General features: G+C 41.6%; 1 protein-coding gene across 2 annotated transcripts in view; it reads right to left on the bottom strand.

Moving 5' to 3' along the window:
* Positions 1–13,330, bottom strand: part of Fbxl17 (F-box and leucine rich repeat protein 17) — a 439,437-nt gene that overhangs the window by 410,545 nt on the left and 15,562 nt on the right. For both annotated transcript variants that reach the window (XM_052193248.1, XM_052193249.1), the window contains exon 3: positions 13,034–13,291. In XM_052193248.1, the coding sequence (XP_052049208.1) occupies positions 13,034–13,291 (258 nt within the window). The remainder of the gene's footprint in view (positions 1–13,033; positions 13,292–13,330) is intronic.

Here is a 13,330-nt window from a genome sequence, read left to right as displayed (position 1 = left end):
ACTGAGTCTTGAAGTCCGCACACAGTACTGCTTCAGTGTGTGATTCCCAAGCAAGTTTGTTGTGGCTGATTCTCCTCTCTGCTCCTGTACCTTTGCTTTCCGCGGCTTCCTGTGCGTTTTCATGTCCCGTGGCTCCTCCTGTCCTCGGGTCTTCCTCAGAGATCAGATCGCTCTCTCACGCACTCATTCTCTCTCCCTTCTCACACCGTCTCTCATTTTGAATTTCTCAATCTTTGCCCATACTCCTTTACCTCCAACATTTGTCTCTCTCTCCCCCTCTGCCTCTGTCTCTCTCTCTCTCTCTCTCTCTCTCTCTCTCTCTGTGTGTGTGTGTGTGTGTGTGTGTGTGTGTGTGTGTGTAAAGCTGAAATCCACATATGAAATGGAACATGCAGTCTTTATCATTCTGTGTCTGGGTCAATTTGCTTAGAATAATTTACAGATCCATGTATTGTTCCTAAAAATTCCACAATTTCTCCTTACAGCTAAGCAAAATTCCTTGGTCCATATCATATTTTAATAACCATTCATCTACTAACAGACATTTAGGCTGATTTCATGTCCTTGCTAAAGTGAATAAAGCAGCAGTGCACGAATGCCCAAGCGGCTCTGTAGTAGGATGTGGACTTAGGAGCAGCTGCTCACAAACAGTACGGCGAGGTCAAATGGCAGACCTAGCTTTATTCCCCAGCAAAACCTCCATACTCACTTCCAAAAACAAAAACAAAAAAGGCTGCACTTGCTTACACGCCCATGAGCAGGGACCTGGCTCCTCTTCCCCCACATCCTTGCCATGATTTCCTGTCACCGTTTTAGGCGACAGCTCTTCTGACTCAGTGCCGTGGAATCCTGAAGTTCTTTGCGTCTGCACGTCCCTGATGGCTATGGCTGCTGAAGCGCACTTCTGCAGACACTTACTGGCCATGTGCGTGTCTTCTGAGAACTGTTTCCTCCGCTCACTTCTTCTCATTTTTAGGGAATATTTAATTTTTTGTGGTTCCTCATAAATTGTAGACATTAGCTCTTGTCTAAAGTATAGCTGGCAAAGAAGACGAAGACGTGGTCCTCCTTTGCAATCTGCCTGGCCAGCTGCTGACAGGTAATTTTGTGTAGTCCCGGGTGTTAATTCCTACTCAGAACCTCTCTAGCTCCGCTCTTTAACAGTGCTCCCTGTTTCCAGTTTCACATTAAGATTTTTGATCCAGTTTGAATTGATTTTTGTGCAGTGAGATCCTGATTTCACTCTTCTGTCGAATAGTCTCCACCCGCTCTACAGTCCCCACACGCCCTACAGCTCCCGCTCTACAGTCCCCACACACCCTACAAGTTTGACACTTGGGTCAAATCTGAGATGGTCAGAGCTCTGTGGGTTTATGCCAGGGTCCTCCACGCTAACATAAAAATAAGGTATGGTCTACCTATTTTTCAGTAAGTACTTTATGGTCTTGACACTATAGTTGGGTAGTAGAATTTTGAGATGAAGTATTAGAATACCTCCAACTGTGTTCTTTCTCCTTATGAATTCTTTGGCTATGACTGGTTTAATGTTTCCATATGAGGTTTTTTCTTTTTTTGGATTGTGTTCTCTACTTCGGTAAAGACTGTCATTGGAATTCTGATGGAGCTTGAATTAAATCAGTATACTAACTTCGATTATACAGCAATTTTCATAACTTAATATTGCCAAGCCAGGAAAATCCTGCCATTGTCTAGTGTCTTTGGTTTCTTTTTTCAGTGACTTCAAATTTTTATTGTAAAACTCTTTCACTTCCTTAGTAAGGTTTGTCCCTGGGTAGTTTGTTATCAGTATAGAACAAAGTCACTAACTTTTGTATGCTAACTTTATATTCTGCACCTTTATTGAAAATGTATATTAGAGTTTCCTGGCAAAGCCTATAGGGTCCTTCAAGTATAGAATCAAGCTGTCTATGAATAAAGATAATTTGACTTCTTTCTCTCTTGTTTTTTATCCATGTCATGTCTTACATGTCACTTCTCCAGTTAAAACTGAACTGAAGAAGACTGGCAAGAGTAGCCCCTCGCTGCAGGTTTGGGGGGAAATGCTGTTTTTCACCGTTTAGTGTCGTGGTGGCTACAGGCTTGTTGGCTGCAGCCTTCATTGTACTATGGTATGATCCTACTGTCCCGAATTTCTCCAGGACTCATCATGAAGACACAGCAAACAACCAAGTCCGTTTCTGACTCTATGGAGACAGCATGTGGTTACTGGCCTTGTCCTTGCTTGTACTTGAGTATCTTTGAATGAATAAAATAGTAATCAACACTGTACACGCAGAACTCTCTGTAAGACGTTTTTCCTCGGTGTTGAAGACTTCCCCCCAGGCTGTGTGTGCGCTACAGCCACACTCTTCCGTTCACCCACATGCCGAGCCAGACGCGACAAACACAGGAAGCCATGATAGATGCTTTTTATAGTTCTATGTCATAGTTAATTCCAGATTTCAAAACTAAGGCCATGCTTAGAAGTGGAGACCAGGAAAACAAGAGCATGAATTCATCTACCTAAGCTTCATTGTCTCCTTCACAACAGAAGCAAAATGCCACAGTAACAATAAATCAATACAGTAGAGTAGCTAAACAGTGATTTGCAACACAACATAATCTAAATGTAATCTGAGTAATTGCTGTTATTGCAAACTGTATATAAAAACATATATATGTATACATATACATATATAATACTTCCATTATTAATCGTCATGCTCATTAATAATTCATCAGCTATCAAATCCAATTTAATTCATCTAAAAAGAAGGTACATTTCTATAACCTATATCTAAGAAAGCTAAATCCAAACTGATACTTAAAACTCTGAATTGGCTCAAATATGTCTGAAAGAAGCTAGGACTTTGCAGTCTGCTAAATACTACTTCAACCCTCAGACAACCTCTCCATTACTTTCTACACAGACCTGTTTCTCTCCATTACTTTCTACACAGCACTGGTGTGTTCTGGCTAGAGTAACTCTCTGTGGGTTGGTATTTGGGAGAACACAAGCATGTTGGTGATGAGTCTGAGGTTATATTAAATTAAAGTTCATTTCACGTGTAGCACTCAGTGAACTTCTAAAAAGCTATGAAATGTTCCAAACTGAAAGGGTTCATCCATATGCTAGCGCAGATGATCAAAACAGATCATCATACCAGTTGACAAGCCTAGATATGAGAGTCTCCAGGCTTCCAGTAAATTAGGTTCATACAAAGGAGTGGGCTAAGAATGCCTCAAACTTGACAGTGTTCATAGAAAACCACAGAGCAATACCATCAAATCCTGAATGACTGTGTTTCTAGAAGAGAAATCTGCACTCAAGACTTTAATTAAAGTTTAGGGGGAGTTATTGCTGTTGTTGTTGTTCTTCTTCTTCTTGTTGTTATTGTTGCTGTTGTTGTCATTGTTTTGGCTTTCCAGACACTTAAGTTCTCAAAAGAAATTATCTCCTGTGTACTTTTAATAGGGATGCTATTAAAGCATACTCTACAAATCTGAGACTACATAGAAACAGACAGAACAACCAGGAAATAGGAAATGTAATCCAACATCAAGATGAAAGAACGAACACATCATGCTGAAGTCGTATTAAGATGGCACACTGCTGCGACAGCCTTCAGCATGAGACGCCCAGGTCAAGATCTCCAGAGCACAGGAGCTAAGTTCCATTCAGTGGCTACACATCGATGCACTCATGCAACAGAAACCTGTGAGTGAGCTCCACTAGTGCCACATGTGGAAACTGACGGAAGGGTAGAAGAACACAGTAAGTACGTAACTCTACAGCGTAAAGAAGTCAGACTCATTTAACAAGAGGCAAAGCAGAATGCAGTCACGGGGTCAAAGGGCGAGAGCCGGAGAAAGCTGGAGCAAAGGAGCTGAGCTCTCACCCTCTGGGGAAAGGAAGCAGTGTCCAGCTGAAATGGATTAAATATAAACAGGGAGAGAAGATGCTTCCTCCTTCTGGAAGAAGTCCAAGCATCCAACCTCCTAGTGGGATCGCTTTCTATCTAATAAAGGAGACACGCTCATTCCTCCTCCACACTCCTGCCCCTGAGGAACGAACAGCTCCCAACAAACAAACAGCTTTGCCTCCTCCACCTGAGACTCTGCTGCCGGCCTACTTATCCCGCTATGACTAAGTCAGATGGCCAGACGCTGAGTCGTGCTGACGACAGGCCCACTTGGCTCTCCAAGAAGCAACATCCTAGGCTTAGTCTCCAAGTGCTAAATTTGGTGTGTTTTATTCTAGCACTCTTTGTTTTATTCTCACTTTATTTAGATTTTGGGCAACAAAGGACAGAACTCCCTGGAACTTCAACCATTACTGCACGGGAAAGACAAATAAATCGGCTTACATCTAAGGACTGACGGGGGGCCTTGGTGGAGTCTCAGACTTCACTGTGGGATGCCACGTGGGTGAAGCTTCAAGCTGAGACCAGAGATTTAGGTTAACTGCATGGAAAGCTAACACGAGTGACACTGGTCGCTCTATCTGCAAGGCGAGGGAGCGGACCGAGTGCACAGCGGCCACAGATCTTTTCATTATCTCGTGCCAAGCTAGTATTACAGAGTCTCAGGAAGCAGGCTATTATGACTCATGACCAAAGGCACAACAATCAGTTACTGTCATGCCGGCTACTGCCACTGTTTTAGACAACACACCCCATGAAGCAGGTCAATCCTGACTCAACGAATTGCCATTATTTATCCATGAATAGCCCACATTCTAGACTCTCAAGGCAGCACCAAATCAGTATACTTTTGTCATTGTTGACCTTCAAATCTCTCCATGTTGTAAAAAAACCTGTCCATGGCCACAGAAAAACATTCAAAGAGCATCAACCAAGCCTTGTGTGTTTCTCTATAAGCATGCCCTGAGTCCCAAACCACAGACACGGCGTCCAAGTCTTCTAAACACAATATTCTCTATCCCAAAAGGGGAAGCTGGAGACATTAGAGTTCTGACCCTGCCAAGTGGAGAGATGGTTGTCAGATGCCTGCAGTCTTGTTGAGGCACACACACAAAGCGGTACCTTGAAATAGGATTTTCCCTGCTGTAATAAACCACCATGACCAAGGCAACCTGGGGAAGAAAGGTTTTTATTCAGCCTAACCTTCCATATCATTGTCTGTCATCAGAGGAAGTGAAGACAGGAACTCAACAGGGCAGAAACTCTGAGAAGGAGCTGTGCAGAGGCCATGAGGTGCTGCTTACTGACTTCATTCATCACGGTTTGCTCAACCTGCTTTCTTTTAAAACTCAGGACCACCAGCCCAAGGGGTGTCGCCATCTGCGATGGACTGGGCCTTCCCCCATTGATCACTAATTAAGAATATGTCCTGCGGACCCATCTACTCACAGCCTGATCCTCTGGAGGCATTTTCTCAAGTAAGATTAGTCCTCGGACGACTACAGCTTGTGTCCGGCTGACATAAAGCTAGCCAGCTCCGTCCCTGAATAAGGTTTCATCTAAACTATCCAGCAGAAGATCTGGGGAACACGACAGGCCTTCCATAATCCAGAATGATGAACGTAATTTCTATAAATGAAACAGTTTCTGCTTTCTGGTCCTCTGTGTCCTAACAGCATGAAGTCAAGCAAACTGAGGAGACGGCACTCTTCTCCTCCGTCAGGGAGGTGAGCATGCAGGACAAAATGCTACGGATGATCACATTTTACCGGAATCGAGACCTCCTGGCAGAAACAGCAGGAAATAGGAAAACCTGAACTGAAATCAGCAAGGCACCTTGAGACTGGAACCCGCAGGAAGTGTGCCTATAGGGCCCTCCCACCTGGACAAGCTTTAATGACGGACATTCTGGTCTCCACAGACTGTATCAGAGAAAAATCACTTCATGATTCTGACTGTGGAAGAGGGACAGTATTTTGAAATACACCAGAAAATTATGGCTTGTTTTGTCTCATTTGATTCTGTTAAGGCAGGGTCTTATCTAGGGACCCTGGCTGACCTAGAACTCAGAGATCCAAGTGCCGGGGTTAAAGCTGTGTGCCACAGGCCCAGCTACATCTTGTTCTAACAGAGCTCCTCCTCAGGAACAAACTATTTACCAGAGCCTACAGTGCTGGAGTTTTGTCAGAGCCTAAGCCCTCCCCGCTCCCTGACCCGAGAAAGTCCCTTTCCTTGGGATACACCTTCTCCAGTCTGTCTCCTGTGTTCATCCTATCCCACCTAAGGTAGAAGAAAAAGTAGAAGTGGCCTCAGATTTTAACACTCCAGGGGAATACTCACCAAAAGTTAAAAGCCCTCATCACAGGACAGAGAAGACTCCCTCTGCCACACACAGTCCTTCCCGCACCCTAAGACTCTTTTCCAGAAGTACCACTTATCAAAATATCATATCCACAATGTATATTAAAAGGCACAGATGAATAGGTAGACAGGTAAAAGAGACTCCATAATCATTAGAACCAGAGTCGGACAGAGCTGGAATGCTCAATTACTGAACCAGGATATTTTGCTTGTTTCTTTATCTAATATACTGAGGGCTTGAATGGAAAATACCGGTGATGTGAAGGAACAGATGAATACCTGAGGGGTAGAAACTCTGAAAGCTAATCAGAGCCAGAAATAACAATACTCTTGAGCAGAAACGTAGACTGTCTTAGACAGGCTCACTACGGACTGCAGGGAGCTGAGTGGAATGTGAGGGTTTAATTTTATCAAACTAGTCAGTTCAAAAACTGAAAGCCAGCAGAAGAGACAGGAGCGGATGGAATGACTAGGACCACCGGCTTCTTGCAGGGGCATGACGGACCTGAAAAGGTCTTTCAGGATGGCATGTCAAGGGAGGAAAGCCAGCACGTGAGGCAGATGAATTAAACGTTCCCAGATTAATGTTCCACACCAAACGCCAAGCTGAGAAGCTCAAATGATACCACAGGATGTTATCAAACTACAGAAAATCAGAGAGGAGATAAAAATCGTGTGGGCAGGCAGATGATAAAGGTACCCTGCCTGGGATGAACAGACAATGGCGTAGCTGACCTCTCATGAACTATGCAGAGAACAGAGTAAAATAGGTGATCAGAGAGCGCTGAGTAAGAGGCAGAGACAGTCAGAACGAAGCAAAGCACACGCAACCAGCTACACGCTGCAAGAAATCCATTAGGAACAAACGGATGGACAGACGGATGGAGAGCAAATGGCCCAGGCACTCAGTGCGAACACTAACCTTCCAATGGAAGCAGAAGTAACACTCACTGAACGGCACACTTTAAGCAAAGTTTGTGGCTTTAAATAAATACACTTATTTATTTAAATATACAGGAGACAAAAGGAAGCACTAAATAATACAAGAGTCAAGACTCCAAAAAAGACACAGCAGTCCTTATTGTACAACAAACTGTCAAAATATCTGAGACAAATAAAGCAACCCTCCTAAGGGGAAACATGCACTCATCGTAAGAGCTGGAGTCTTGCCCTGTGGGCCAACCAGCCAGCCCTTGCTATTATCCAAAGATTCTGGAAAACAGCATCTAAACAGCATCACTGAGAATTACCTCAACTGGGCAGACATTAAGCTAGCCTGCGGCAGTTGACTGGAGGAGATATAAACTGTATGTAGAGATGATGGAATATTATCAAGTGCTAAACAGAAATGAGCTATAAAAAGACATAGAGATCCTTAAACATGTATGATTAAGTGAAAAAAATCAAATTTGAAAAGAGCTAAATTTTGTGTAAGTTCAAATAGAATAGCTAAAGTTGAGGAAGAAGATAGAGGAATATCGGCCAAGTGCAGGAGAACGACACGGAATGAGTCGGGGAGCGAGGACCTCTGCTTTTTCAATCGTCTTCTTTCCTTGGTGTTGTGACTGGTTATCACCGCCAACCTGGGGTTAGCTTGGTCTCTACTCCTACAAGCCTTCAGATGCACACGGTTACCCATTTTTGAGGTGCACCACTGCTGCCCGTAAGTCCTACACCAGATGACTCCCTAGGATCGCACACATTCTGCTCTGCAGTGTTTCACTGCTGCTCATTCCAAGGTACCCCCTCAATTCTTCCGCCATTTCTTCAAGGACCCACTGGTTATTATGAGCAGACTGTTCGTTCAGTGTCCAAGTATCTGAGGATTTTACTGCTTTCTCTGTTTGGTTTCCAGGTTCATTCCATCATGGCCGGGGAAACTATTTTGTATAATTTCATTACTTTTAAGTTTTTTATGAGAAAACTCCACATGTACATAAAGATGAGTAGCCTTCCATTTACTTATTAATATTTATGCCCAGCGTTTGTTTTTCTTAGTTATTTGTGAATGATTTTTTTTCAGCTTTTTTACCATGCTTTAAGAAAACAATGTTAAAAAGATTTTAAATGTTGTTCTCAGAAGACCACTGCTTAGTTTTCCTCAAAAAAGGATTCTATCCATTTAAAGTCCTCTAGTGTGCCATATTTTTTAGTCCTTGCGTGCCTTATGACTGGAGTCCAGAATTGGCTGCTGGGAGGGCTTCAGAGATGGCTCAGTGGTTAGGGTCAGCTGCTGCTGCTGTGGAAGACTTGGCTTCAGATGTTACCATCCACATGCTGCAGCTCACGGCCACCTGCAAATCCAGGTCCAGGGGATCCGACGCCACCTTTGGGTCTCCACAAACTCCGTTACGCATGTATGTCCACTCAGGCACACACATGCACACATGAAATAAAAGTAAGTAAATAAGTTAGGTAAATTATCATCATAGTGTGCTGACTTGAGAAGTTTCCCTAGGATTTACTGCTCTGACAACAACAACAAAAACCCTTACACACATGACTCTGCCCAGCCTCTGCAACCTGGTTCGGTGCCTGGCCACTACCTGAACATCCTCCTTGCTATGCGTTCCTTCTTACTTGCTGCATTTCTTCCACTTTTAGTTGCCCCTCTCCTGTTACTGGGGTCTCACTGGGCACAAGTCAACCAGTGATGAAAACTGATGCTTTTCTGTTTTCCTAAATATTTTCTGACTTTCTAGATTTTCCTGTATGCGTTGATATTCTTGACAGTCCTAATTTCAGATAGGATGCTAAGACTTAAACCGAAACCCTCTCGCTGAGCCATCCATCCTAGGCCTCAGGAAGGCCACTGCAGGCTCCTCATATGCTGCACACACCCAACAACAAGACTTTCTTCTTAAAATATTTTAAATGTATGTCTACTGCTTTTCTATCATAAAAATGTTGGTAATACAGTACATGATGTCAGCATCACCCCTTTGAGTAGATCCTCAATAGTTTAGATTCACATGCACATGCATACACACATACACACACACACACAAACGCGTGCGCGTGCACGCATACACATGCATGCACACACATACACATGCATGTACATACACACATACACACACAAACAGTAACTTGGAAATAAGACCCACCCTACTCCCTCTGCGACAGGGACCTGTGCCCCACACTTGGAATGCAACTGCTATCTTTACCACTATTGCCAACCTAGGAAGATTCTGGAATACAGATTTTTTTTTTAAAGCAACAACACTGTATTCTTTCCACTTTCAGTTGTCATTTTCTTGGTTTTTGCTTTTGAAGTGTTGGTTTGCTTTGTTTTTTGGTTGTTCAACTGTGTTTTTAATGTTGCTCTGGCTGGCCTGGACCTCATTTTGTTGGCTGGGTTAGCCTCTAACTCCAATGTGCTATTGCTCTCCTGCGCCTGCAGCCTGCTGTGGTCCTCTGGCTATGTCCAGGGATCTGTCTGGCACCTCTGTCTCCTTTTAAACATTTCTACAGAGCTTTAAAGCCACCTGTTCAAAATTCTTCTCATGGATTAGGGATTGTTGATTGACTGTTGGTTGATGTCTGACTGTTCCTTCCATGTTTGCTAGGGAAGTGCTGGAGAGCAAAGCCAGGGCCCTACACAGCCTAGAACATTCGACCACGGAGCTATACAGCTCTTGCCTACACACTGATCTTTTGAAAACTAAAAAGCTCATACCATAGCCAGATTGAAATTTACTGATGATGTAGTTTTAAGATGATATAATTATCATCTTAATATGGAAAAATCTGCAATGGCTTATTTTCAAAAACAACTAAGTTCCATGACTCAAACTAACTTGGGGCTGTCACATATAATAGCAACAATGGATACCAGTAGCAAGGGCCATGTGGGCACTCGCACTCACACACAAACTAAATGAAGAAAAAAACTTTTAAACAACTAAAATTTTAAGGAACTCACTATAGCCTGAGAAACTTATCAAGCAGAATTCAATACTTTTACTACAGTCTTGATCTGTTACAGCTTTAAATTAAAATGCTTTAAGTAGTTGTTTTGTAAAAAATAATTGTAATCAAAAAGCATATACAGTTGGTGTTTGCTAAATCCAGTTGAAACTGTAGCACTGCTGAAGGAAAAGCATTTCAAAGGTATGACCAATAAAATGCATGCGTTCTATCTACACAATGGAGTACTATTCAGCCATTAGAAACAATGAATTCATGAAATTCTTAGGCAAATGGATGGAGCTAGAGAACATCATACTAAGTGAGGTAACCCAGACTCAAAAGATGAATCATGGTATGCACTCACTAATAAGTGGTTATTAACCTAGAAAACTGGAATACCCAAAACATAATCCACACATCAAATGAGATACAAGAAGAAAGCAGGAGTGGTCCCTGGTTCTGGAAAGACTCAGTGAAACAGTATTTGGCAAAACCAGAACGGGGAACTGGGAAGGGGTGGGAGGGAGGACAGGGGAAGAGAAGGGGGCTTACGGGACTTTCAGGGAGGGGGGGGGGGCTAGAAAAGGGGAAATCATTTGAAATGTAAATAAATTATATCGAATTAAAAAAAAGTGGTAAAAAAAAAATGCATGCGTTCACTGCATCACTTGTCATTTATTGTCAAAAGGGCGTCAATGAGTCGACAAAGTCAACAAGGAGCTGCTAAATAACTGAGTTGAAAAAAAATAATCACAGAAAACCGTTAATCAGGAATAAGTCACCATGAAAGGGTTTACTAAAACCATAATAAACTCTATGACACGATTTATCAAATATCAACAGGTTGTAAAATTAATCCACGAGCAACATTTATTTAACATAGTAACACAGAATAAGTTAGGAAACATGAATATACAATGCATACAAACCTTTTTTCATGTATATATATAATATATAATATAATATATATGTATATATGTATATATGCATGTGTATATGTATGTATGTGTGTGTATGTGTGTATGTGTATGTATATGTACTTTCTTTGTAGAATACCCGAAACACCACTCTGTCAGTCAGAGCAAGCTAATATAACAGCCCAATTTTTGCCACACCTTGCTACAAAACAGCTATAAACAGGAAAATGGTACCCTATACTACGATGAGAGTCCTCCTGATCTCTAAAGAACAAAATTAGCTACAAAGGAAATATTCAGTTATCCTATTTCTTTTTTTTTTTAAGATTTATTTATTATTATATCTAAATAGCTGTCTTCTGTCACTCCAGAAGAGGGCGTCAGATCGCTTTTCACAGATGGCTGTGAGTCACCATGTAGTTGCTGGGATTCGAACTCAGGACCTTCCAGAGAGCAGTCAGTGCTCTTAACCACTGAGCCATCTCTCCAACCAGCTTTCCTATTTCTATTAGAATACTTCATTATATAAAGCTACTTCCGCACGCCTGTAATCCCAGCACTCTGGGAGGCAGAGACAAGCGGATTTCTGAGTTCGAGGCTAGCCTGGTCTACAGAGTGAGTTCCAGGACAACCAGGGCTATACAGAGAAACGCTGTCTCAGAAAAAACCAAATCCAAAAAATAAAAAAGTTATTTCATAATTCAAAAACGATAAATAACTAAAACAAATATTGAAATGCTAACCAACTCTTATAATGACTGACATAATAGATTTACATAATCAGTTTCAAAGTTGTAAAGTTTGTAACATTTGATTGTGACACCATTATTCTGCCCCTATAAAGCTTGCTAATTTCTTTCTACTTTAACCTCAACTATGATTTTATTTTTTCCCCAGTGTTACTTAGAACATGATACCTATTATGTTACATGACACTTAAATATGTCAAGATAATCCAGCTGTTAATACACTGAATTTTAAAAAAAGTTTTGCTGTGGAATATGAAATGCTGAAAAAAAGTCATCATAAATAAAATCACAGTGCATCCATAAAAATGTATATTTCTCTAGAAAAGAGTAACTTAATTATTTCAAGAATGTTGTAGAATGCTGTATCTGTAAACAAAAAAACTGGTCAGGAAATACTAAAATGAAGAAAAGTGTAACTTGGCAGCATGCCTGCCATGGGCTCCTCTCTAAGTCGGTGGCGTCCCGATGAACAGTGCTTGGCCACACTCAGTGACTCCACTCAGGACAGTCTCCCCGCGTTCTCCTCACACTCACTTTCAATCAATCCATACATAGTGACCCAATTTAAGGAGCCTCCGTCCATAAACGGGTCAACCAGTCTGACAGGATGTTACATGCCATTCCAAAGGACGAGTGTGCAAAGGGAGGGTGCTACTGAACTGATTGAGTTCCAATTATTAAGCTAACTATAGGTAATTAGCACTTCTTTCTTATTTTATGCTCTTTAATTTGAATCTCCATTTATGTCTTAAAACCATGTTTAAATACGCCATCTGTTAACACGAAAGGGAAATTAAGCATTTAAAATAATTTTAAATACTTATTCTGACCTAAACTGAATACTGTAATTAAAGTACAGTATGGTACAGACAAACTTAAAAAAATGAATAAATATTAAAAAAATTAATTTTAATCAGAAGCTAACAAAATCGGGAGCTAATAAAATAGCTGGCCACAGAGATTAATTAGGCACTCACTGTAAAACACAGCAAAACTAATATATCTGCTCATCGCCAAGCACTGTAGCTCACTAGCCTAAATAAATATTCATTTTTACATAGAAAATGCAGCTTAGTCTCTAGTAACTCATTTTAATGCAACAACCTTTCAAAATGTTGCTGCGACAATTGTTTATTCAGTGTGAAGCCTCTCAGTAAACACCTGGATTTACCTGCTTGAGTCCTTCGTCAGTGAGCTTGTCCTGGTTGCCTACGTGGACTTTCTGCAGCAAAGGACAGTGCGAGGCGACCGCAATGATAGAGGTGTCAGAAAGCTGCTTACACCTGTAAGCAGTGTACCTCAGAAGTCCAGGGCACTTAAACGCTAGAACACACACGCCAGTGTCAGACATACTACGGCAATCAGAAATGTTGATTTCAATTATATTCTGACTTCTGGAGGCAATTTTTTCCAATAATTCATCAGTAACCTATGAGAGAAAAAGATATAATGAATTAAACTTTTCTGG

This window comes from Apodemus sylvaticus, chromosome 9, assembly GCF_947179515.1.
Source record: "Apodemus sylvaticus chromosome 9, mApoSyl1.1, whole genome shotgun sequence".
Classification (NCBI taxonomy): Eukaryota; Metazoa; Chordata; class Mammalia; order Rodentia; family Muridae; genus Apodemus; species Apodemus sylvaticus.
Note: the sequence above shows the minus strand (reverse complement) of the source record. Positions and strands in the feature narration are given on the sequence as shown.